The following is a 22,843-nucleotide window of genomic DNA, read 5'->3' as shown; positions in this document are numbered from 1 at the left end:
TTTGCCTAATTATGAAATGGGGAGAGCCCATGTGGCTTTCTGGCTATTATATTTTGTTCAGAAATAGCAAAAAATGCCATATTTTCTTAGTTTCAATAGAAATGTCTACCTCACCTACAGATGCAGAGAAGACTTGAATAGTAGCAAAAAAAAATTCTTTTATGGGTAAATGCTGATAAATACTGCCTCCAGTTGAATGAAAAATTGTCTCTATCCACTGAAAAACCTTTAAAATGATAAAAGACACATTGCATATATAGTTTTTGAAGTATAGCCTTTACCAACTAAAAGCTACAGTTTATCTAAATATGTTGGATAATTGCTATTTGTTAAGTTTTAAAGATTCCAAATCTTTAGAGCATTGGCAATAAGTCACAGTGGTGATCTTCCTGCTAGAGTTTTCAGTTATGCAGTACATTTTTGAGCTTCTGGATATTGATATTGTCTGATTTAATGAAATGATGTAGACCTTTTTTGTATCACTATTTCTTTTTTTAAAAACATCTTTATTGGAGTATAATTGCTTTACAATAGTATGTTAGTTTTTGCTTTATAACAAAGTGAATCAGTTATACATATACATATGTTTGTTCCCATATCTCTTCCCTCTTACGTCGCCTTCCCTCCCACCCGCCCTATCCCACCCCTCTAGCTGGTCACAAAGCACCGAGCTGATCTCGCTGTGCTATGCGGCTGCTTCCCACTAGCTGTTTTACGTTTGGTAGTGTACATATGTCCATGCCACTCTCTCATTTTGTCACAGCTTACCCTCCCCGCTCCAAATATCCTCAAGTCCATTCTCTAGTAGGTCTGTGTCTTTATTCCCGTCTTACCCCTAGGTTCTTCATGACATTTTTTTCCTTAGATTCCATATATATGTGTTAGCATATGGTATTTGTCTTTCTCTTTCTGAATTACTTCACTCTGTATGACAGACTCTAGGTCCATCCACCTCACTACAAATAACTCAGTTTTGTTTCTTTTTATGGCTGAGTAATATTCCATTGTATATATGTGCCACATCTTCTTTATCCATTCATCTGTCGATGGACACTTAGGTTGCCTCCATGTCCTGGCTATTGTAAATAGAGTGGCAATGAACATTATGGTACATGAATCTTTTTTGAGTTATGGTTTTCTCAGGATATATGCCCAGTAGGGGGATCGCTGGGTCGTATGGTGGCTCTATTTTTAGTTTTTTAAGGAACCTCCATACTGTTCTCCATAGTGGCTGTATCAATTTACATTCCCATCAACAGTGCAAGAGTGTTCCCTTTTCTCCACACCCTCTCCAACATTTATTGTTTCTAGATTTTTTGATGATGGCCATTCTGACCGATGTGAGATGATATCTCATTGTAGTTTTGATTTGCATTTCTCTAATGAATAATGATGTGGAGCATTCTTTCATGTGCTTGTTGGCAATCTGTATATCTTCTTTGGAGAAATGTCTATTTAGGTCTTCTGCCCATTTTTGGATTGGGTTGTTTGGTTTTTTTCTTATTGAACTGCATGAGCTTCTTGTAAATTTTGGAGATTAATCCTTTGTCAGTTGCTTCACTTGCAAATATTTTCTCCCATTCTGAGGGTTGTCTTTTGGTCTTGTTTATGGTTTCCTTTGCTGTGCAAAAGCTTTTAAGTTTCATTAGGTCCCATTTGTTTATTTTTGTTTTTATTTCCATTTCTCTAGGGTGTGGGTCAAAAAGGATCTTGCTGTGATTTATGTCATAGAGTGTTCTGCCTATGTTTTCTTCTAAGAGTTTGATAGTTTCTGGCCTTACATTTAGGTCTTTAATCCATTTTGAGCTTATTTTTGTGTATGGTGTTAGGGATTGTTCTAATCTCATACTTTTACATGTAGCTGTCCAGTTTTCCCAGCACCACTTATTGAAGAGAGGCTGTCCTTTCTCCACTGTACATTCCTGCCTCTTTTATCAAAGATAAGGTGACCATATGTGCATGGGTTTATCTCTGGGCTTTCTATCCTGTTCCATTGATCTATATTTTTGTTTTTGTGCCAGTATCATACTGTCTTGATTACTGTAGCTTTGTAGTATAGTCTGAAGTCAGGGAGCCTGATTCCTCCAGCTCCATTTTTCGTTCTCAAGATTGCTTTGGCTATTCGGGGTCTTTTGTGTTTCCATACAAATTGTGAAATTTTTTGTTCTAGTTCTGTAAAAAATGCCAGTGGTAGTTTCATAGGGATTGCATTGAATCTGTAGATTGCTTTGGGTAGTAGAGTCATTTTCACAATGTTGATTCTTCCAATCCAAGAACATGATATATCTCTCCATCTATTTGTATCATCTTTAATTTCTTTCATCAGTGTCTTATAATTTTCTGCATACAGGTCTTTAGTCTCCTTAGGTAGATTTATTCCTAGATATTTTATTCTTTTTATTGCAATGGTAAATGGGAGTGTTTTCTTAATTTCACTTTCAGATTTTTCATCAATAGTATATAGGAATGCCAGAGATTTCTGTGCATTAATTTTGTATCCTGCTACTTTACCAAATTCATTGATTAGCTCTAGGAGTTTTCTGGTAGTATCTTTAGGATTCTCTATGTATAGTATCATGTCAACTGCAAACAGTGACAGCTTTACTTCTTCTTTTCTGATTTGGATTTCTTTTATTTCCTTTTCTTCTCTGATTGCTGTGGTTAAACTTCCAAAACTATGTTGAATAAGAGTGGTGAGAGTGGGCAACCTTGTCTTGTTCCTGATGTTAGTGGAAATGGTTTCAGTTTTTCACCATTGAGGATGATGTTGGCTGTGGGTTTGTCAAATATGGCCTTTATTATGTTGAGGAAAGTTCCCTCTATGCCTACTTTCTGCAGGGTTTTTATCATAAATGGGTGTTGAATTTTGTCAAAAGCTTTATCTGCATCAATTGAGATGATCATATGGTTTTTATCCTTCAATTTGTTAATATGGTGTATCACGTTGATTGATTTGAGTCTATTGAAGAATCCTTGCATTCCTGGAATAAACCCCACTTGATCATGGTGTATGATCCTTTTAATGTGCTATTGGATTCTGTTTGCTAGTATTTTGTTGAGGATTTTTGCATCTATGTTCATCAGTGATATTGGCCTGTAGTTTTCTTTCTTTGTGACATCTTTGTCTGGTTTTGGTATGAGGGTGATGGTGGCCTCGTAGAATGAGTTTGGGAGTGTTCCTCCCTCTGCTATATTTTGGAGGAATTTGAGAAGGATAGGTGTTAGCTCTTCTCTAAATGTTTGATAGAATTCGCCTGTGAAGCCATCTGGTCCTGGGCTTTTGTTTGTTGGAAGATTTTTCATCACAGTTTCAATTTCAGTGCTTGTGATTGGTCTGTTTATATTTTCTATTTCTTCCTGATTCAGTCTTGGTCGGTTGTGCATTTCTAAGAATTTGTCCATTTCTTCCAGGTTTTGCATTTTATTGACATAGAGTTACTTGTAGTAATCTCTCACGATCTTTTGTATTTCTGGAGTGTCAGTTGTTAGTTCTCCTTTTTCATTTCTAATTCTATTGATTTGAGTCTTCTCCCTGTTTTTCTTGATGAGTGTGGCTAATGGTTGATCAATTTTGTTTATCTTCTCAAAGAACCAGCTTTTAGTTTTATTGATCTTTGCTATTGTTTCCTTCATTTCTTTTTCATTTATTTCTGATCTGATCTTTATGATTTCTTTCCTTCTGCTAACTTTGGGTTTTTCTTTTTCTTCTTTCTCTAATTGCTTTCGGTGCAAGGTTAGGTTGTTTATTCGAGATGTTTCCTGTTTCTTAAGATAGGATTGTATTGCTATAAACTTCCCTCTTAGAACTGCTTTCGCTGCATCCCATAGGTTTTGGATCATCATGTGTTCATTGTCATTTGTCTCTAGGTATTTTTTGATTTCCTCTTTGATTTCTTCAGTGATCACTTCATTATTAAGTAGTGTATTGTTTAGCCTCCATGTGTTTGTACTTTTTACAGATCTTTTCCTGTAATTGATATCTAGTCTCATAGCATTGTGGTTGGAAAAGATACTTGATACCATTTCAATTTTCTTAAATTTACCAAGGCTTGATTTGTGACCCAAGATATGATCTATCCTGGAGAATGTTCCATGAGCACTTGAGAAGAAATTATATTCTGTTGTTTTTGGATGGAATGTCCTATAAATATCAATTAAGTCCATCTTGTTTAATGTATCATTTAAAGCTTGTGTTTCCTTATTTATTTTCATTTTGGATGATCTGTCCATTGGTGAAAGTTGGGTGTTAAAGTCCCCTACTATGAATGTGTTTCTGTTGATTTCCCCTTTTATGGCTGTTAGTATTTGCCTTATGTATTGTGGTGCTCCTATGTTGGGTGCATAAATATTTACAATTGTTATATCATCTTCTTGGATCAAGCCATTGATCATTATGTAGTGTCCTTTTTTGTCTCTTGTAATAGTCTTTATTTTAGAGACTACTTTGTCTGACATGAGACTTGCCACTCCAGCTTTCTTTTGATTTCCATTTGCATGGAATATCTTTTTCCATCCCCTCAGTTTCATTCTGTATGTGTCCCTAGGTCTGAAGTGGGTCTCTTGTAGACAGCGTATATGTGGGTCTTGGTTTTTTTTTTAATTATTATTATTTTACATTTTTTGTGTGTTACATGGGCCTCTCACTGTTGTGGCCTCTCCCGTTGTGGAGCACAGGCTCCAGACTCACAGGCTCAGCGGCCATGGCTCACAGGCCCAGCCGCTCTGCGGCATGTGGGATCCTCCCGGACTGGGGCACTAACCTGTGTCCTCTGCATCAGCAGGCGGATTCTCAACCACTGCGCCACCAGGAAGCCCAGGTCTTGTTTTTGTATCCACTCAGCCAGTCTGTGTCTTTTGGTGGGAGCATTTAATCCATTTACATTTAAGGTAATTATCGATATGTATGTTCCTATTCCCATTTTCTTAATTGTGTGGGGTTTGTTATTGTAGGTCTTTTCCTTCTCTTGTGTTTCTTGCCTAGAGAAGTTCATTTACCATTTGTTGTAAAGCTGGTTTGGTGGTGCTGAACTCTCTCAGCTTTTGCTTGTCTGTAAAGGTTTTAATTTCTTCATCAAATCTGAATGAGATCCCTGCTGTGTAGGGTAATCTTGGTTGTAGGTTTTTCCTTTCATCACTTTAAATATGTCCTGCCACTCTACTCTGGCTTGCAGAGTTTCTGCTGAAAGATCAGCTGTTAACCTTATGGGGATTCCCTTGTGTGTTATTTGTTGTTTTTCCCTTGCTGCTTTTAATATGTTTTCTTTGTATTTAATTTTTGATAGTTTGATTAATATGTGTCTTGGTGTGTTTCTCCTTGGATTTATCCTGTATGGGACGCTCTGTGCTTCCTGGACTTGATTAACTATTTCCTTTCCCATATTAGGGAAGTTTTCACCTATAATCCCTTCAAATATTTTCTCAGTCCCATTCTTTTTCTCTTCTTCTTCTGGGACCCCTATAATTCGAATGTTGGTGCATTTAATGTTGTCCCAGAGGTCTCTGAGACTGTCCTCAGTTCTTTTCATTCTTTTTTCTTTATTCTGCTCTGCAGTAGTTATTTCCACTATTTTATCTTTCAGGTCACTTATCCGTCCTTCTGCCTCAGTTATTCTGCTATTGATCCCTTCTAGAGTATTTTTAATTTCATTTATTGTGTTGTTCATCATTGCTTGTTTCCTCTTTAGTTCTTCTAGGTCCTTCTTAAATGTTTCTTGCATTTTCTCTATTCTATTTCCAAGATTTTGGATCATCTTTACTATCATTATTCTGAATTCTTTTTCAGGTAGACTGCCTATTTCCTCTTTATTTGTTAGGTATGGTGGGTTTTTATCTTGCTCCTTCATCTGCTGTGTGTTTTTCTGTCTTCTCATTTTGCTTATCTTACTGTGTTTGGGGTCTCCTTTTTGCAGTCTGCAGGTTCATAGTTCCCGTTGTTTTTGGTGTCTGTCCCCAGTGGCTAATGTTGGTTCAGTGGCTTGTGTAGGCTTCCTGGTGGAGGGGACTAGTGCCTGTGTTCTGGTGGATGAGGCTGGATCTTGTCTTTCTGGTGGGCAGGTCCACATCTGGTGGTGTGTTTTGGGGTGTCTGTGGCCTTATTATGATTTTCGGCAGCCTCTCTGCTAATGGGTGGGGTTGTGTTCCTGTCTTGCTAGTTGTTTGGCATAGGGTGTCCAGCCCTGTAGCTTGCTGGTTGTTGAGTGAAGCTGGGTCTTGGTGTTGAGATGGAGATCTCTGGGAGATTTTCGCCATTTGATATTACATGGAGCTGGGAGGTCTCTTGTGGACCAGTGTCCTGAACTTGGCTCTCCCACGTCAGGGGCACAGTACTGACTCCTGGCTGCAGCACCAAGAGCCTTTCATCCACACAGCTCAGAATAAAAGGGAGAAAAAGTAGAAAGAAAGGAAGGAAGGAAGGAAGGAAGGAAGGAAGGAAGGAAGGAAGGAAGGAAGGAAGGAAGGAAGGAAAGAAGGAAGAAAGGAAGAAAGAAAGGGGATAAAATAAAATAAGATAAAATAAAGTTATTAAAATAAAAAATAATTATTAAGAAAAAAAATTTTTAAGTAAAAAACAAACAAAAATGGACGGACAGAACCCTAGCACAAATGGTGAAAGCAAAGCTATACAGACAAAATCTCACACAGAAGCATACACATACACACTCACAAAAAGAGGAAAAGTGGAAAAAATAATATATCTTGCTCTCAAAGTCCACCTCCTCAATTTGGGATGTTTCGTTGTCTATTCGGGTATTCCACAGATGCAGGGTACATCAAGCTGATTGTGGAGATTTAATCCGCTGCTCCTGAGGCTGCTGGGAGAGATTTCCCTTTCTCTTCTTTGTTCGCACAGCTCCCGTGGTTCAGCTTTGGATTTGGCCCCGCCTCTGCATGTAGGTCGCCCGAGGGCGTCTGTTCTTCGCTCAGACAGACGGGGTTAAAGGAACAGCTGATTCGGGGGCTCTGGCTCACTCAGGCTGGGGGGAGGGAGGGACACGGAGTGCAGGGGGAGGCTGGGCAGCAGAGGCCGGCATGACGTTGCACCAGCCCGAGGCGCGACGCGTGTTCTTCCGGGGAAGTTGTCCCTGGATCACGGGGCCCTGGCAGTGGCGGGCTGCACTCCCCGGCAGGGGAGGCGTGGATGGTGACCTGTGCTCACACACAGGCTTCTTGGTGGCGGCAGCAGCGGCCTTAACGTCTCATGCCCGTCTCTGGGGTCCGCACTGATAGCCGCGGCTCGTGCCTGTCTCTGGAGCTCCTTTAAGCGGCACTGTTAATCCCCTCTCCTCGTGCACCAGGAAACAAAGAGGCAAGAAAAAGTCTCTTGCCTCTTCGGCAGGTCTAGACTTTTTCCCTACTCTCTCCCTGCTAGCCATGGTGCACTAACCCCCTTCAGGCTGTGTTCGCACCGCCAGTCCTCTCCCTGTGATCCGCTGGAAGCCGGAGCCTCAGCTCCCAGCACCCGCCGCAGACAAGCCTCTCGGGCTGGTGAGTGCTGGTCGGCACCGACCCTCTGTGCGGGAATCTCTTCGCTTTGCCCTCTGCACCCTGTTGCTGCGCTGTCCTCTGTGGCCCCAAAGCTTCCCCCTTTCACCACCGGCAGTCTCCACCCGCCAAGGGGCTTCCTAATGTGTGGAAACCTTTCCTCCTTCACAGCTCCCTCCCACTGGTGCGGGTCCCGTCCCTGTTCTTTGGTCTCTGTTTATTCTTTTTCTTTTTGCCCTACCCAGGTACGTGGGGAGTTTCTTGCCTTTTGGGAGGTCTGAGGTCTTCTGCCAGCGTTCAGTAGGTGCTCTGTAGGAGTTGTTCCACGTGTAGATGTATTTCTGATGTATCTGTGAGGAGGAAGGTGATCTCCGCGTCTTACTCTTCCGCCATGTTCCCCCTCCCCTCTATATCACTGTTTCACTGCACGGTGGATGTGAGGGCAAGACTACCCTTAGTGGCTATATATCAATACATCTCCAGCCTTAAAGCACAAAACCCATGGATACATTCAAGAAATACAAAGACGAGGCCACTTCCCCTTAAGTATTGCCCCAGTTCCAGCTTGCCTAGAATGAAACCACTGGAGAATCATTCCATTTGAGACAAGACATGGCATCTCCCTCTTAAAATGGACACACTCCTGGGAGAAAGAATGTGACCATACATATAAACATCATTGGTGATTTATGTCCCAGAGGGAATTCAGCAGTGAGAACACTTGTCAGTGGGAGGTCAATGCTGGTAAACTCTGCATGGGTAGAGAGAAAAGCTAGTTCCAGAGCCTGAGGCATATATGGGGGAAGGTTTGACTAGGTGGGGGTGCTGTGGTGAGAGGGGTGCACAGAAATACAGTGAGTAGTCCGGATAAGCATGAATGCACGAATGTGGGGGGGGGTAGTCAGGAAGTCATTAGAGAGTGAAAAAGGGAGCAATTATTAATTAAGTGTAAGTAGGAGGACATAGAAGTTGTGCTTTTTGTTTTACAATTTTGCTTAGCATTTGTCCTGATTATGTAAATGTCTCTTTTCATTTAAAAGAGTAAGGCAAATTGGTTATTCAGATTTCTGAAACAAATAAATTAGCTGAGGTTTACTATGTGCCTGGTACCATAACAGTCACTTTTATATATTAGCTTATTTATAAAATAACTCAGCTAATAAACAAGAATTTTTGAGCATGATCTATGTACCTGGCACTGGGCTGACCATTTATGTAATATCCATAGACAGTCTTCCCCTCCCATCCACCGTGGTTCCTGCCTTCCAGGCAATTATAATCTAGCTGGAGAGAACATGCTACTATACACAAAACAAGGAACTCACTACGCATGATAAGTATAATAACTAGCTAATAAATAGTCGAAAGTATTTGTTAAAAGAATGATTATAAACAAAGTTGGAGTGTAGATTAGCACAGACTTCAGGATCTACTAATACTTGAAGAGTGCAGAAGTTGGCTAGAGGAGAAGGTCTGGAAAGTTATTCTTGTCACAGAAAATGACCAAAAGGGAAGTTGAACAAGAGAATAAACAATTAAACAATGTTGTGAACAGTACTATTCATAGGCTGTCACGGGATCCAGGAGGAGGAAGAGCCTGACTCTTCCTGGGTGGAAGATGCTTCTTAGAGAAGTATTCCATGAAGTGGAGTTACTCAGGTGAACAGGATTGGGCAGAGCGGACAAAAGGAAGATGGAGTGTTATGTTGCAGAATGAAGGCAACATATGCAGAGGCATGAAGGCCTGAAGCCACAGGGCATCTTAGGAAATCAGGCGTAGTTCAGTATGGCTAGAGTCCAAGGGGAATTAACGCACAGCTAAAGGTGAAGTAAGATACTTTTTGGTTGCTTAGGTATTGGGTTTCAATTACCCAGATTCAGTTTTTATTTAAGTTTCTAGTACTTGATGGGTACATACTGGTAGCTTGTTGTGCTTTTAACTTGCATTTCCCTTATGATTAATGAAGTTCAGTACCTTTTTACATATTTATTGGCCATTTGTATAACTACTTTTGTGACTTGTCTGTTGAAATCTTTGGTCCATTTTTTTTTTTTTTTTTTTTTTGCGGTACGCGGGCCTCTCACTGCCGTGGCCTCTCCCGCCGCGGAGCACAGGCTCCGGACGCGCAGGCCCAGCGGCCATGGCTCACGGGCCCAGCCGCTCCGCGGCATGTGGGACCTTCCCGGACCAGGGCACGAACCCGCGTCTCCTGCATCGGCAGGCGGACTCTCAACCACTGCGCCACCAGGGAAGCCCTGGTCCATTTTTAAATGAGTTCTCTGTCCTTTTCTTATTTATTTAGGATATCTTGATATATTCTAGATACAAGATAAGTTTTGAAAATATTTTTCTCCCACTCTGTGGCTTGCCTTTTTACTCTCTTAGTGATGCTTTTCAGTCGTCAGAATTTCTTAATTTTTTTTTTCCTTTAATACTAGTATCTTTCCCCCTTAAGTATCAGAATTTCTTAATTTTTTTTTTTTTTTTTTTTTTTTTGCGGTACGCGGGCCTCTCTCTGTTGTGGCCTCTCCCGTGGCGGAGCACAGGCTCCGGACGCGCAGGCCCAGCGGCCACGGCTCACGGGCCCAGCTGCTCCGCGGCACGTGGGATCCTCCCGGACCGGGGCACGAACCCGCGTCCCCTGCATCGGCAGGCGGACTCTCAACTGCTGCGCCACCAGGGAAGCCCCTGAATTTCTTAATTTTAATTGAGTTCAACTTATCAGTCTTTTCCTATATGGTTAGTCCTTTGTGAATTCCGTTTAAGAAATCTTTGCCTACCCTGAGGTCATAAAGCTATTCCTCTATTTTTTTATTTAAAAGCTTTGTTGTTCACCATTTCCATTTGGGAAATGTAATCCACTTCAGAATTGATTTCAAGTGATCAAGATTCACTTTTTTCCCATATGGATATTCTTTTTTTTTTGGACTAGAAGAACCGTTTTTATTTTTTATTTTTTTCACAACTCACACACACACACACACACACACACACACAAACACACACACACACTGTATTTTATTTTTACAAGAGATAAATAAACTGACACCAGGCATTGTAAATGGATGACCACAACGAAAGCAACAGTGATTGCAATTACCAAACACGAAACACACTCATACTATGTCATAATATTGACATTCAGTCCAGTAATCCTCCACTGTAACAGTTCCTTTACTTTGCAGTGAAAATTGATTTGTATATTTTTTGCCTCTGAGTCCTTGTGGGATTTTTTTTTTAATCAAACAGAAAGTCACAAAAATTATAATCATCCTCATCAGTTCACTCAGTCCCGTGTAATTAATTTTTTTTCATCTTGATCTTTTGTTAGCACTTTTACGAATTCATCAGTTTTCCATTAGAGTTCTGAAAATGCTTATTCATTCAGTTCAGCAGTATAGTCAGTTACCAGAAACCTGTACTTGTCAGAGTCTTTTCCATGAATTCCTTGAAGATGAAACCCTTTTATAGGAAAATTTTTGCGAAAGCATCACAGTGCACCCAGAGCTGTCTGTAAATGACAAAAGACTTAAAAATGACCCATATGGATATTCTATTAACCAAGCACCATTTATTGAACAGAGCCTCCTTTTACCCCACTTTGCAATGCAGTGGCAACTTTGACATAAACCAAATGTCTATTTTTTCTGTGGGTCTGTTTTTCAATTTTCTATTCGGTTCTATTTTGTCTGTCTTTGGCCCAATATATCACATTATCTTAATTTAACTAGCTCACCTCTATCTTTCCCTTCTTTCTGGGGTGTTGGCTTCTCAAGTTCTAACTGCCATGATCTCTCTGAGGTCTTCAAAAACCTGCCTCCTCCCATTTCCCAGTTTTCATATTTTGTTCTTGGCAGGATGGTGGGTCTACTCTGTCAAAGCTGAAAGTGGAATCCTAGAGCAATTGTTTTAGAAGCAGATCAGGTCATGTCACTCCTCCACTTAAAATTCTGCAATGTGCCTTCCAAGTTCATCCATGTTGCTGCAAATGGAAGTGAAATAAGTCAGTCAAAGACAGATACTGTATGATATCGCTTAGATGTGGAATCTAAAAAATATAACATACTAGTGACTATAACAAAAAAGAAGCAGACTCACAGATATAGAGAACATACTGGTGGTTGCCAGTGGGGTGAGGCAAGGGGGAGAGGGGCAATATAGGGGTAGGGGATTAAGAGGTACAAACTATTAGGTATAAAATACGCTATAAGGATATATTGTACAACACGGGGAGTATAGCCAATATTTCATAATGAATATAAATGAAGTATAACCTTTAAAACTTATGAATCACTATATTGTACACCTGTAACATATAATATTACACATCAACGCTAATAAAATGCAAATTAAAAAAATAAAAATAAAATAATAAAAATACTGCAATGTGTGCCACTATCCAGAGAGTAAGATCCAAACTCATCCAAGTCATACAAAAAGACCTCTGACTCACCTTGTACCATTCTATATCTTGTTCGTCTGCTGCTGTGTACCTCTCTCTGGAACGCTTTCTCAAGAACTTTTGTTATTCAGATCTCAGTTCAAATGTCTCTTCTTCACAAAGACTTTCCCTGACCACTCCTTGAGGTGTGGTTCGTTTTTTCTACCCTGTTAGTGTCACATTACCTTGTTTCATTTTCCTTATATACTTTCCACCAGTGGGAATTATTATGCTTATTTATTTGTTTACTTGTTCATTACATTTCTCTATTAGAATGTAAACTTTCAGAGGGCAGGAACAACCTTAATCCAGCTTTTTTATGGCAGACTTTTCAATAACAAGAACAGTACCTGGGACACAAAGCAGAGTTGAATGAATAAACATGGACATTTAGTATTCTAGTATGTGGTTAAGATTAAGTCATACTTTTAATTCCTGATCCAATAAGATAAAATTGAGACAGCAGATGTGGACATTAAAAACATGATTAAATATTATATTTTGACTTTGCCATGAGGTTTATGGACACATACTGTTAGCTGCTAGTAGCAGGCATGAAATCTTACGGTATGCTTTTGCTCTCTCTTAGGACTCCACTGATGGATAACTGGTATTCTTTATCATATCTATACTTCAGTACTGTTGGAACTTTGGTGACGTTATTTGTGGGAATGCTTATCAGTTTATCAACAGGTAACTAAACATTAGTATTGCTGTATTACCGTTACATTAGTTTTTACTATATCTGTTTTATAAGTATTTATGTTATTTTACTGTAGTCCTAACAACTAGTTTAATTATTTGTTCCATTTTACTCATGGGAAATTTTACGGCCTGGTCTTGAAAACAGAAGACCCACCTCAATTTGAATCTCTGTCATGCCATTTATTAGCTGAAAGAACTTATAGCTATAAGTCTATATAAGTCTATATAGCTATAGCTATAACTCTATATAGCTACATAGCTACTCTGAGCTACTCTGAGCCTTAGCTATCCTATGTATAAAATGAGGATAATAATTGACCTGCCTATCTCACAGGTCTCTGTAAGCTAAAAATAAAATGCTTGAAGAAATTGTGTATAGCTACTACAATGCTAGGGATTTTACACTTACCATTACAATAGCTCTGTGCCATGATCTTCTCATTGTCCTGCACTGACTCTTTGTAAAGAAGTATACACATGTAAGGAATAATAATTATGATCTTTATATCTAAACATAGTGTGAAGGCTTTTCTCAGATGTTCATAAACTTTAAAAAAAATAATTTTTAAAGGAAATCAAACCAATAATACACATAGCATACACAGGCTCTCTGGGATTGCTATAGAACTGTTACCCTGGGACTTCATTTTGTCCTCGTTCTGTGAATTCTCTTGGTCTCCCTCCAGTGTTGGATTCCCTGCTGCCTGTATCCCATTACTCCTAATTCTTGTTTACACCCTTAACTGAATGGGGCACATCCTATAGCACATTCTTGAGAAAGGGTGGACAAGAGATCTTGGAAACATTACATAGCTGAAAAAAAAAGTCTTTAATTCCTCCTTATGCTTGATAATTGCCGATAATTTGAGTAGAGAATCCTAGGTTGAGAGTAACTTTCTTGTTCCTGGAGGCTGTGTTACTTCTCTTCTACTTGCCTTGTTGCTGTTGAGAATACCAGTGCCCTGCTGCCTGCTGGCCGTTCACATGTGACCCATTTCACAATGACTGCCTTGCCCTCGCCCCTCAGGAGGGTTTCAATAGGAGACCCATGTCCTGCAGTTCTAGGGCACTTTCCTACACTATTTCTTTTGTAATTTCCTGCCGTTTTCTGTTTTCTCTTGCTGGAAACTCCTGTTAATCAAATGTTTTACACTTGGACCGTCCTTCTGATTTTCTTATCTTTTCTCTCCTATTTTCCATCTCTGTGTCTCTTAGGTTTACTACATGGGTTATTTTTATTTTTATTTATTTATTTATTTTTTTGCGGTACACGGGCCTCTCACTGTTGTGGCCTCTCCCTTTGCGGAGCACAGGCTCCGGACGCGCAGGCTCAGCGGCCATGGCTCACGGGCCCAGCCGCTCCGCGGCATGTGGGATCTTCCCGGACCGGGGCACGAACCCGCGTCCCCTGCATTGGCAGGCGGGCTCTCAACCACTGCGCCACCAGGGAAGCCCATACATGGGCTATTTTTTAAATGACTTTTCCAGTAATTTTCGAAGGAGTGCTCTGATTCAATTTTGAGAATACTCTGTAAGGGAAGGAGGGCAGGTAGAGGCTATTGCAGTAGCCCACGTGAGCAATCGCGGTGGCTTGGAGCAGGGCAGTAGTGTGGAATTGGGGAGAAGTGCTGGGCTCCCTAATTTCCTACGTTTCCTCACACATACACATCCAGAGCAACCAAGCAGGGGGAGGCAGCGCCCCTGCCTTCTTTATCAAATGTGTTACAACTAGTCAGAAATCCTATAATTTGTCCAAGTATGCCTGATGTCTTTGTTTGCTTTATGCTGTAAATCTACCAGCATGGTGCTACTTTGTAGAATTCTACCATCTCTCATTGTCTTTTGGCACCTGGATAGCACCATCTTTGAAACTTCTGTGATACTTATATCACAGGATGTGTATTTATAATTAATAAATTATATTAATAATTAGTGGTGATATTAATATAATTGTATCAATGATTATATTAACATTATAGGGCTTCCCTGGTGGCGCAGTGGTTGAGAGTCCGCCTGCCAATGCAGGGGACACGGGTTCGTGCCCCGGTCCGGGAAGATCCCACATGCCGCGGAGCGGCTGGCCCCGTGAGCCATGGCCACTGAGCCTGCGCGTCCGGAGCCTGTGCTCCGCAACGGGAGAGGCCACAGCAGTGAGAGGCCCGTGTACCACAAAAAACAAAACAAAACATTATATAATTATAATTATTTTCGACATTACAATTTATAATTATTGTAAACTTATAATAATGTTTGTAACTATTTGTTACCTCTCAAACAGTTGTTTAAACTATTGTTTCTTTTCAAAATGGACTATGTTTTTTCTCATAAGTAAAATTTCCAGCACAGTAGGTTTACTCTCTTATCTGTTGTGATATATTTTAAGACAGATCTTAAACTTTTCTCACCAATAACCCAACTGTTCAGATCTGCAACACACCTAACAATCTCCTTTTCCTGTTTGACCTTTGGTCCTTCTTCAACCCTTTTTTTTTCTCTTTAAAAAAGTGGGAGTGTCCAAGTACTCCCTCTGAGTGCTCCTTTTTTCCCCCCTTAAATACTTTGATTCTGATAACCTTCTACAGCTTTATCTTTTGCTTTAAAAAGTGAAGGTGAACAGGCATCCAGTGATTGAAAAACACTTCATTAATCTCATATATAACTTGTTCCCACTTCATACCATCAGTGAGAACCTTGCAAAAAAAGTCTAGAGGGCTTCCCTGGTGGCGCAGTGGTTGGGAGTCCTCCTGCCGATGCAGGGGACGTGGGTTCGTGCCCCGGTCCGGGAAGATCCCACGTGCCGCGGAGCGGCTGGGCCCGTGAGCCGCGGCCGCTGAGCCTGCGCGTCCGGAGCCTGCGCTCCGCAACGGGAGGGGCCACAACGGTGAGAGGCCCGCGTACTGCAAAAAAGAAAGTCTAGAAACATAAAATCCTGATGCTCCTTGGGAAATATATTTAAAGATCTACTGTAGGATACTAGGAATATGTAGGAATTCAGGCCAGACAGACTTGGTTGGCATTTCAGCTTCAACTAATCACAGATGGTGCACCATGAATGTGTCTCTTCGCTGGTAAAGTGGGGTAAATATTTTCCTACGTAGACTATGAGCTATGAGTGCTATGAGCTGTGATTATTTTATTCATCTCTGTCTCTCCAGCACCTGGTAGAGTCTCTAGAACATGGTAGGCACTCAACAATATTGAATGAATTAATTTAAGGTTGAACCCTCTCCTGAACAACAGAGGTTCCCTTAATTAAAAATGTAGTATTTATACTAAAATGGTGTTTCTCAAACTTTAGAGGGCAGAAAAATCACCTTGGAAATTTGGTAAAAATCAGGACTCAGTGGCTCCACCCACAGAGGTTCTAATTGGGTCAGTCCAGGTTGGAATCCAGGAATCTGCATGTTCAGTACATCTCCTAGGTGATTTGGATAGAGGTAGTTGGAGAACAACTCTTTGAGATACACAGTTTTAAAAGCCTCCTCTCTGATTCACAAATAAAACACCGAGCCAAAGAATAATTTTTGTAGAGCAAAACTTTAAGGAAGAGAATTTGGATCAAGCACCTATCATCACACTGGTTTTCATTTAAATAATTTATCCAACAATTCATAATTTCCTGCATTTCTTCACACATTCATAGCCACTAAATTAAGGAAGGGCAACTCCATCAAGCAGAGGTTTGATATTTTATTGGTAGATCATGAAGGATGCATTTAAACCAGTTTTCCTACCAGTATTGGGCCAGATGACTCTCCCTAGTTGATGCCAGATGAGGCAGTTGGCTTGCATTTAAGAACCACCTTATTTATCTTTAAACACTAGACTCATATGTATCCCAGTGAGAGGCTTGCGGAATCTGAGACTGACTGAGGGAAGAGAAATGGTAGGCTAAGTCTCCAGCACTATTTCAAAGACTTTCTCTTTGTGTCTTATAAGTGCATAGAAGTGAATGTGCCCAAGTTAAATGTGTGTATGATGGTCCGTCACTGGGTAGTTACAGATGTCTTTTTAACAATGTAAATGATGTATGTTTTTCAGGAGGAAGAAAACAAAACATAGACCGCAGATTCCTACTAACCAAAGAGGACGTTTTGTCCAATTTTGACATTTTTAAGAAAGTGAGTTGGCTTTCTTTTTCTTTAAATTAGTAAGACTGTGCTTTTATCACCAGGACAGAATACTAGTTAATCCTCAGACTTTCTTTTGGACAAGGAAGGTATTTGCTTTCCTTTTTTAAATGATTTATTTCTTTTGTTTATCTCTCCCTCAATAGAACTACGAAGCTGATTTAGAGAAAGAAAAGTAGTAGTAACAGTTATTTAGAGTTGAACGAACAGTTTCTTTTTTCTAATCACCGTGTTAACATTTTCTTTTAGAAGAAGCAAGTTTTAGACTATAAAACTCATCCAGTAGAAGATGGTGGAACTGATAATCCTGGCTTCAACCATATTGAATTGAACTGCACAGATCAAAGTGGCAAGATCAATGGGACTCGTTTGTGAAGTAGCTGTGATGCTAAATTATCTTAAACAGTGTCCCAGTTTTATATGTTTTTTAAGATAATTGGATCAGGTTTAGATTTTTTTTTTTGTCCTATCATGAGTGTTTTGGGGGAACTTTGGGGGGATACATTTTTGTTAGAGCAAATTTTGACTTTTACTTTCTATACTCATTAATTGATGCTACTCTGGAGGTAAGAGTTTTAGCATCAGTATCTTCCTCTCTCTCTACTATTATTTCAGTGAAGCTGTAGTTGTGAAAGTTTTGAAAGTTGTGACTACATATGTGCTGAAAAGCTAATACACACATGTACACACATACTCGATGGTCAAAAGCATATTCTTAAATTAGGGCATCATTAAAAATATTTCCCTGCATTTGGTGCTAGCATATATTTGGGGGTTTGCTGAAATCATAATTAATATTGAAAGGGACCTTTCTCCCTCCTACCACATACTCTATTCTTAGGGAGCAATGAAGTGACAGGTCTGTGCTCTCTCGATCTTGGCTTCTCATCAACCCCTATCAGCCCAGGGCACGTTTAATCTTGGCATTGATTCTGGCTCGGGAGGGTGGTAATCAAGAATCATCCTGTTTGGGACAGAACATGGGCCCAATGGTCAAGGTCTTTTTGGTGCTATGCATCTCTTCTTGTGCCTTTTTGCTTGTTAACTAGAGTTCCTGGCCATTGGCTGCTTATATTGCCTTTCTTAGACTCTGGCTCACCCACAAAACTTTGGTTTTGTTGCACATTTTACCTTTGCTCGCCTTCCTAATTTCCTGTTCACTTTATTGCCTTGGGCTTGTGTATGTCTTGAGACACCCAATGTAAATCATGCTACCCCAGATCCTGGTTCACTCCATCCCGGCCTATAAATATAAACACCCATGAGCCTTATACTGACCAAAGTACTTTCAGCTAGGTACTTACAGATTTGGTGATCCAAGAACATTTACACAATTAAAAATGGGTAAAGCTCTGTGGAATTAGACGATTCCTTTGAATGCTGTGAAGCTGAATGTCAACTAATTTGCAATGATTTACATTTAAAGGTACATATGCTTAGACATATTGAATTCCAATGTATCCACCTGGTTGATGAGCTAAATTACATAGGCAAATACTACTATTTTTGTTCAGTGTTCCGGAATTACTGAATATATGCTATGTTCCATGCTTTAAAATTTCAAGTAGCAATCTCAAAGTTTATTTTGTTTATTTTCCTACATTTCTAGCTAAGACTTTGGTTACAGGCTTTCATCAAAAACTTATTTTTTTTCTACAGTTCACACATTAGATACTGTTTAGAAGGGTTTTTTTTTTTTTTTAGCATTACACTGTTTTAAAATAATGTGTGAAATATTTAGGTACATTAAAATATTTTATGATTAAATAATTTTTGCTTATTGTCTGATATTTAGGTGAGCATGCTGTAGAGAGGTTGGCAATTAAAAACATTAAGAAATGTTTTTAATGTCAATGTTAATGTTTTTAATGTTTTATTCATGTTATTAAGAAACATTAATAAAAAAATAAGAGGGCTTCCCTGGTGGCGCAGTGGTTGAGAATCCACCTGCCGATGCAGGGGACACGGGTTCGTGCCCCGGTCCGGGAAGATCCCACGTGCCGCGGAGCGGCTGGGCCCGTGAGCCATGGCCGCTGAGCCTGTGCATCCGGAGCCTGAGGCCACAACAGTGAAAGGCCCACGTACCACAAAAAAAAAAAAAAAAAAAAAGAAAAAAAGGAAATAGCATTAATCTAAAGCAAAGAGATTTATACATTTAAATTAATGATATATTCACATATTTTCTATGTATGGTTATTTTTTAATCAACATATTTGTAAGCATCCATCAAACTTTGTAACTTTCTATGATTTTTTAATGAGTAGGAAGATATTTGTTTTATGTGAGTGTGATTTGAACAATTGTTATTTATTTAGTAATTCTAAATGCACGTGTGTACTTTCCTTCAGTTTTGGAAATCAAATAATTTTTTCTCTTTACTGACTACCAAGGAGTTATGGAATATATTCTTAATGAGAGATATAATACTTCCATTCTTGTCCACTTTCTTTTAGGAAAATATGTCTTTGTGACATTAGGAATTGTCAATATTTTACTTTTATAAACACATGAGAGTACCAGATTTCTATCTTAAGAAATCAAAGTAATGTTACTATTAATTATTAAAAATTATTTATCTTATCTAAATCTTTGGGTTAAACCAAATAAAGGTAAAATGTTAATATAATGTAAATTTAAAAATCTAATGTTCTTAATTAGTTTGAATCACAACAATGCTAATGGGAGGGAAAAGCCACATAAGTTACCTATTTCTTTTGCCACGAATAAATTGTATGACCTTGAATTTATCCTTAATTTCCTCTAATGATGGAACTTAACACTAAACACATACCTACCTCACAAAAGTGATGTGATCATCAAAGATCAGATAGCGCTTTATTAATTCAAATAGGTGTTACTTAAAATTTCAATTGAAATTGATTGGGAGTCAAAATTTGAGACAAAGTTTATTTGCTAGTTTTGAAAAAAGATAAGCCATTAATAATTTGCAGTGTAATGATATGGAAATAGTTCCTTATTCTAAAAAAAATATACCATAGAAATACTAAAATATAGTTAGGAGTCAGCAGGATTATTCTAACAGAGAGAATGTAAACTCTAAAGAAAGCTACAGACCAATCATATTCACTCCATAGAGAAAAGAAAAATTTATATGTAGGATATAAAACAGTATACATGTATATTCATCTGTTTAGTTGCTTATGCAATCATTTTCTCTCTAGACTAGTGGTTCTCAATGGGGCAGTTTTGCATCTCAGGAGACATGTAGAAATATCTGGATACATTTATGGTTGTTACATCTGGTGAGGAGGTGCTACTGGCATCTAGTGGATAGAATTCAGAGGTGCTGCTAAATGTCTTATGGTGCACAGGGCAGCACTTCTTCTCCACAACAACAACAACAAATGATCCTGCCTCAGCTATCAGTAGTGTGGAGTTCAAGAAATACTGCCCTAGAGGCCAAGGTTGAAATCTTGATTTTCCTGAAGTCACACACCTTGGTTGTGTTCTTTTAGGGAGATTGCCTTGACTCATCTACAGGTGAGGGTTAAAGTATTGTTAGCATATGGAATGTTACGATGCAGAATAATGACCATATATTTTCACAGCATTTTGAAAATATTAAGGACTATAGAATTGTGAATAACTATGAAAACAACTCTTAAGAGAGTTTCATTTCTTGGGCTTCCCTGGTGGCACAGTGTTTAAGAATCCGCCAGCCAATGCAGGGGTCACGGGTTTGAGCCCTGGTCCTGGAAGATCCCACATGCCGTGGAACAACTAAGCCAGTGCGCCACAACTACTGAGCCTGTGCTCTAGAGCCCGCAAACCACAACTACTGAGCCCGCGTGCCACAACTACTGAAGCCAACGTGCCTAGAGCCCGTGTTCCACAACAAGAGAAGCCACGGCATTGAGAAGCCCGCATGTCACAATGAAGAGTAGCCCCTGCTCGCGGCAACTAGAGAAAGACCGCACACAGCAACGAAGACCCAATGCACCTAAAAACAAACAGATAAATAAATAAATACATACTTTAAAAAAAGTTTCATTTCTTAACATGATTTCCAACATTAACACACATTAGGATGAAGGAAGTATTAAATATGTGAGTATGAAGATTTCATAATTTTATTTATGATAACTCCAGAAAATACAGTTTATTGTTAACAACTGAGTGTCTGTCCATGATGTAGTTACATGGGATAGGGATGGAGCTGAGATGGGGGAGGTAACTCTTTGTGTTGATTCTTATAGGAAATTCTGAGTTTTATCTAATAATGATTGTTGATATGGAGTCAACTAAGTGAATGACCCTTTAGTTACTGAAATTCACTGTATAATTTAATCACTGTAAAATTCACTTTTATATTTAAGTTGTATGGCCATTGTTTGTGAAAAAACTTGAGGAGATTGAACATTATAATGTAAAACATGGTTGCATTTCTGACTTTTCAACTTGCTGATTAAACTCTACAAGTGTCTTTGCAGCTTGTCTATTCTTGGGGGGTAAGTATCAAATTGAATATAATTAACTTTATCAGCTTTTACAGAAAGTTATTTCCACTCTATTTACCATGGAAAGGACTCTTTCTATGTACTATGTATGGATTATAAAAGTGTAAGCAAATAAACATGTAGAACATATCACTGAAGGATATTTTATATTTTAAGCAATTAAGACTATATCTGAAAATACAGTAGAAAGTAACATATTTAATACTGGAAATTTCTTAGCCATTATCTCTTTGAATATTCCCCCTCTCCCATTTTCTCTATTCTGTATCTCCTTACCTCCTGTTAGATGAATGTTGTAACTTTTTATCTCATCCCCCATGTCTCCTGATCTGGTTCATAATTGTTACATTTTTATATTCATCACAATCTTAGAATATTTTAATCACCCCCAAAGAAACCCCATATCCATTAGCAGTCAGTCACCATTTCGCCCAACCCCATTTTTCCTAAGTGACCACTAATCTACTTTTTATCTCCACAGATTTTTCTATTCTGGAAATTTCATATAAATGAAATCACATGAAAATCAAAAGACCCCAGTATGTCTTTTGTGACCGCAGCAGTCTTTTGTAACTGGCTTCTTTCACGTAGCATAATGTTTTCAAGGTTAATTCATGTAGCATACATCAGTACTTCATTCATTTTGATGGCCTAATAATATTCCATTGTATGGCTATACCACATTTTATTTATCCATTCATCCATCAGTTGATGGACATTTGTGTTGTTTCCACTTTTAGGCTATTACGAATAATGCTGATCTGAACACTGTGTACAAGTTTTTGTGTGGATGTGTGTTTTCGTTTTTCTTGAGTATATACGAGCAGTAGAATTGCTGGGTCATGTGGTAACTGTGCTTAACCATTTGAGGAACTACTAGACTGTTTCCAAAGTGGTTGCACCATTTTACGTTTCTATCAGTAGTGTATGAGGGTTCCAATTTCTCCACATCGTGACCAACACTTGTTGTTAAATGTATTTTTTATTATAGCCATTCTAGTGGGTGTGAAGTGGTATCTTATTGTGGTTTTTTTTTTTTTTTTTTTTGCGGTACGCGGGCCTCTCACTGTTGTGGCCTCTCCCGTTGCGGAGCACAGGCTCCGGACGCGCAGGCTCAGCGGCCATGGCTTACGGGCCCAGCCGCTCCACGGCATGTGGGATCTTCCCGGATCGGGGCACGAATCCATGTTCCCTGCATCGCCAGGTGGACTCTCAACCACTACGCCACCAGGGAAGCCCTTACTGTGGTTTTGATTTGCAGTTTCCTGATAGCTAATGATGTTGAGAATCTTTTTATGCTTATTGGCCATTTGTACATCATCTTTGGAGACACGTCTATTGAGATCCTTTGCCCATTTTCAGTGGCTTATTTGTCTTTTTATTATTGAATTGTAAGAGTTCTTTGTATATTCAAGATACAAGTTTCTTATCAGATATATAATTTACAAATGTTTTCCTCCACTCCGTGGGTTGGAGAGTTTTCTAAGTCTCTGAGTTATAAAGTGACGAGATCTAAACAGATCTCAAGTTTCAAAGTAGAGAACATAAAGCCTCCTATTTACACTCAAGATAGAGTAGGAAGCATGATGATTCAGTAAATAAGACA

The 22,843-nt window shown here is 39.3% G+C and overlaps 1 protein-coding gene across 1 annotated transcript in view; it reads left to right on the top strand.

Annotated features, from left to right (window-relative positions):
• The window catches only part of SLC5A8 (solute carrier family 5 member 8), a 63,014-nt gene extending 45,880 nt beyond the window's left edge, over positions 1–17,134 (top strand). Inside the window, exons 13-15 of the mRNA XM_059081955.2 lie at positions 12,514–12,617; positions 16,671–16,750; positions 17,009–17,134. Of these exons, the coding sequence (XP_058937938.1) occupies positions 12,514–12,617; positions 16,671–16,750; positions 17,009–17,134 (310 nt within the window). The remainder of the gene's footprint in view (positions 1–12,513; positions 12,618–16,670; positions 16,751–17,008) is intronic.
• Positions 17,135–22,843: the final 5,709 nt, after the last annotated feature.

Source organism: Kogia breviceps, chromosome 12, assembly GCF_026419965.1.
Source record: "Kogia breviceps isolate mKogBre1 chromosome 12, mKogBre1 haplotype 1, whole genome shotgun sequence".
NCBI classification, from domain to species: domain Eukaryota; kingdom Metazoa; phylum Chordata; class Mammalia; order Artiodactyla; family Physeteridae; genus Kogia; species Kogia breviceps.
The sequence above is the reverse complement of the archived record's forward strand: the minus strand, read 5'-3'. Positions and strand labels throughout refer to the sequence as shown.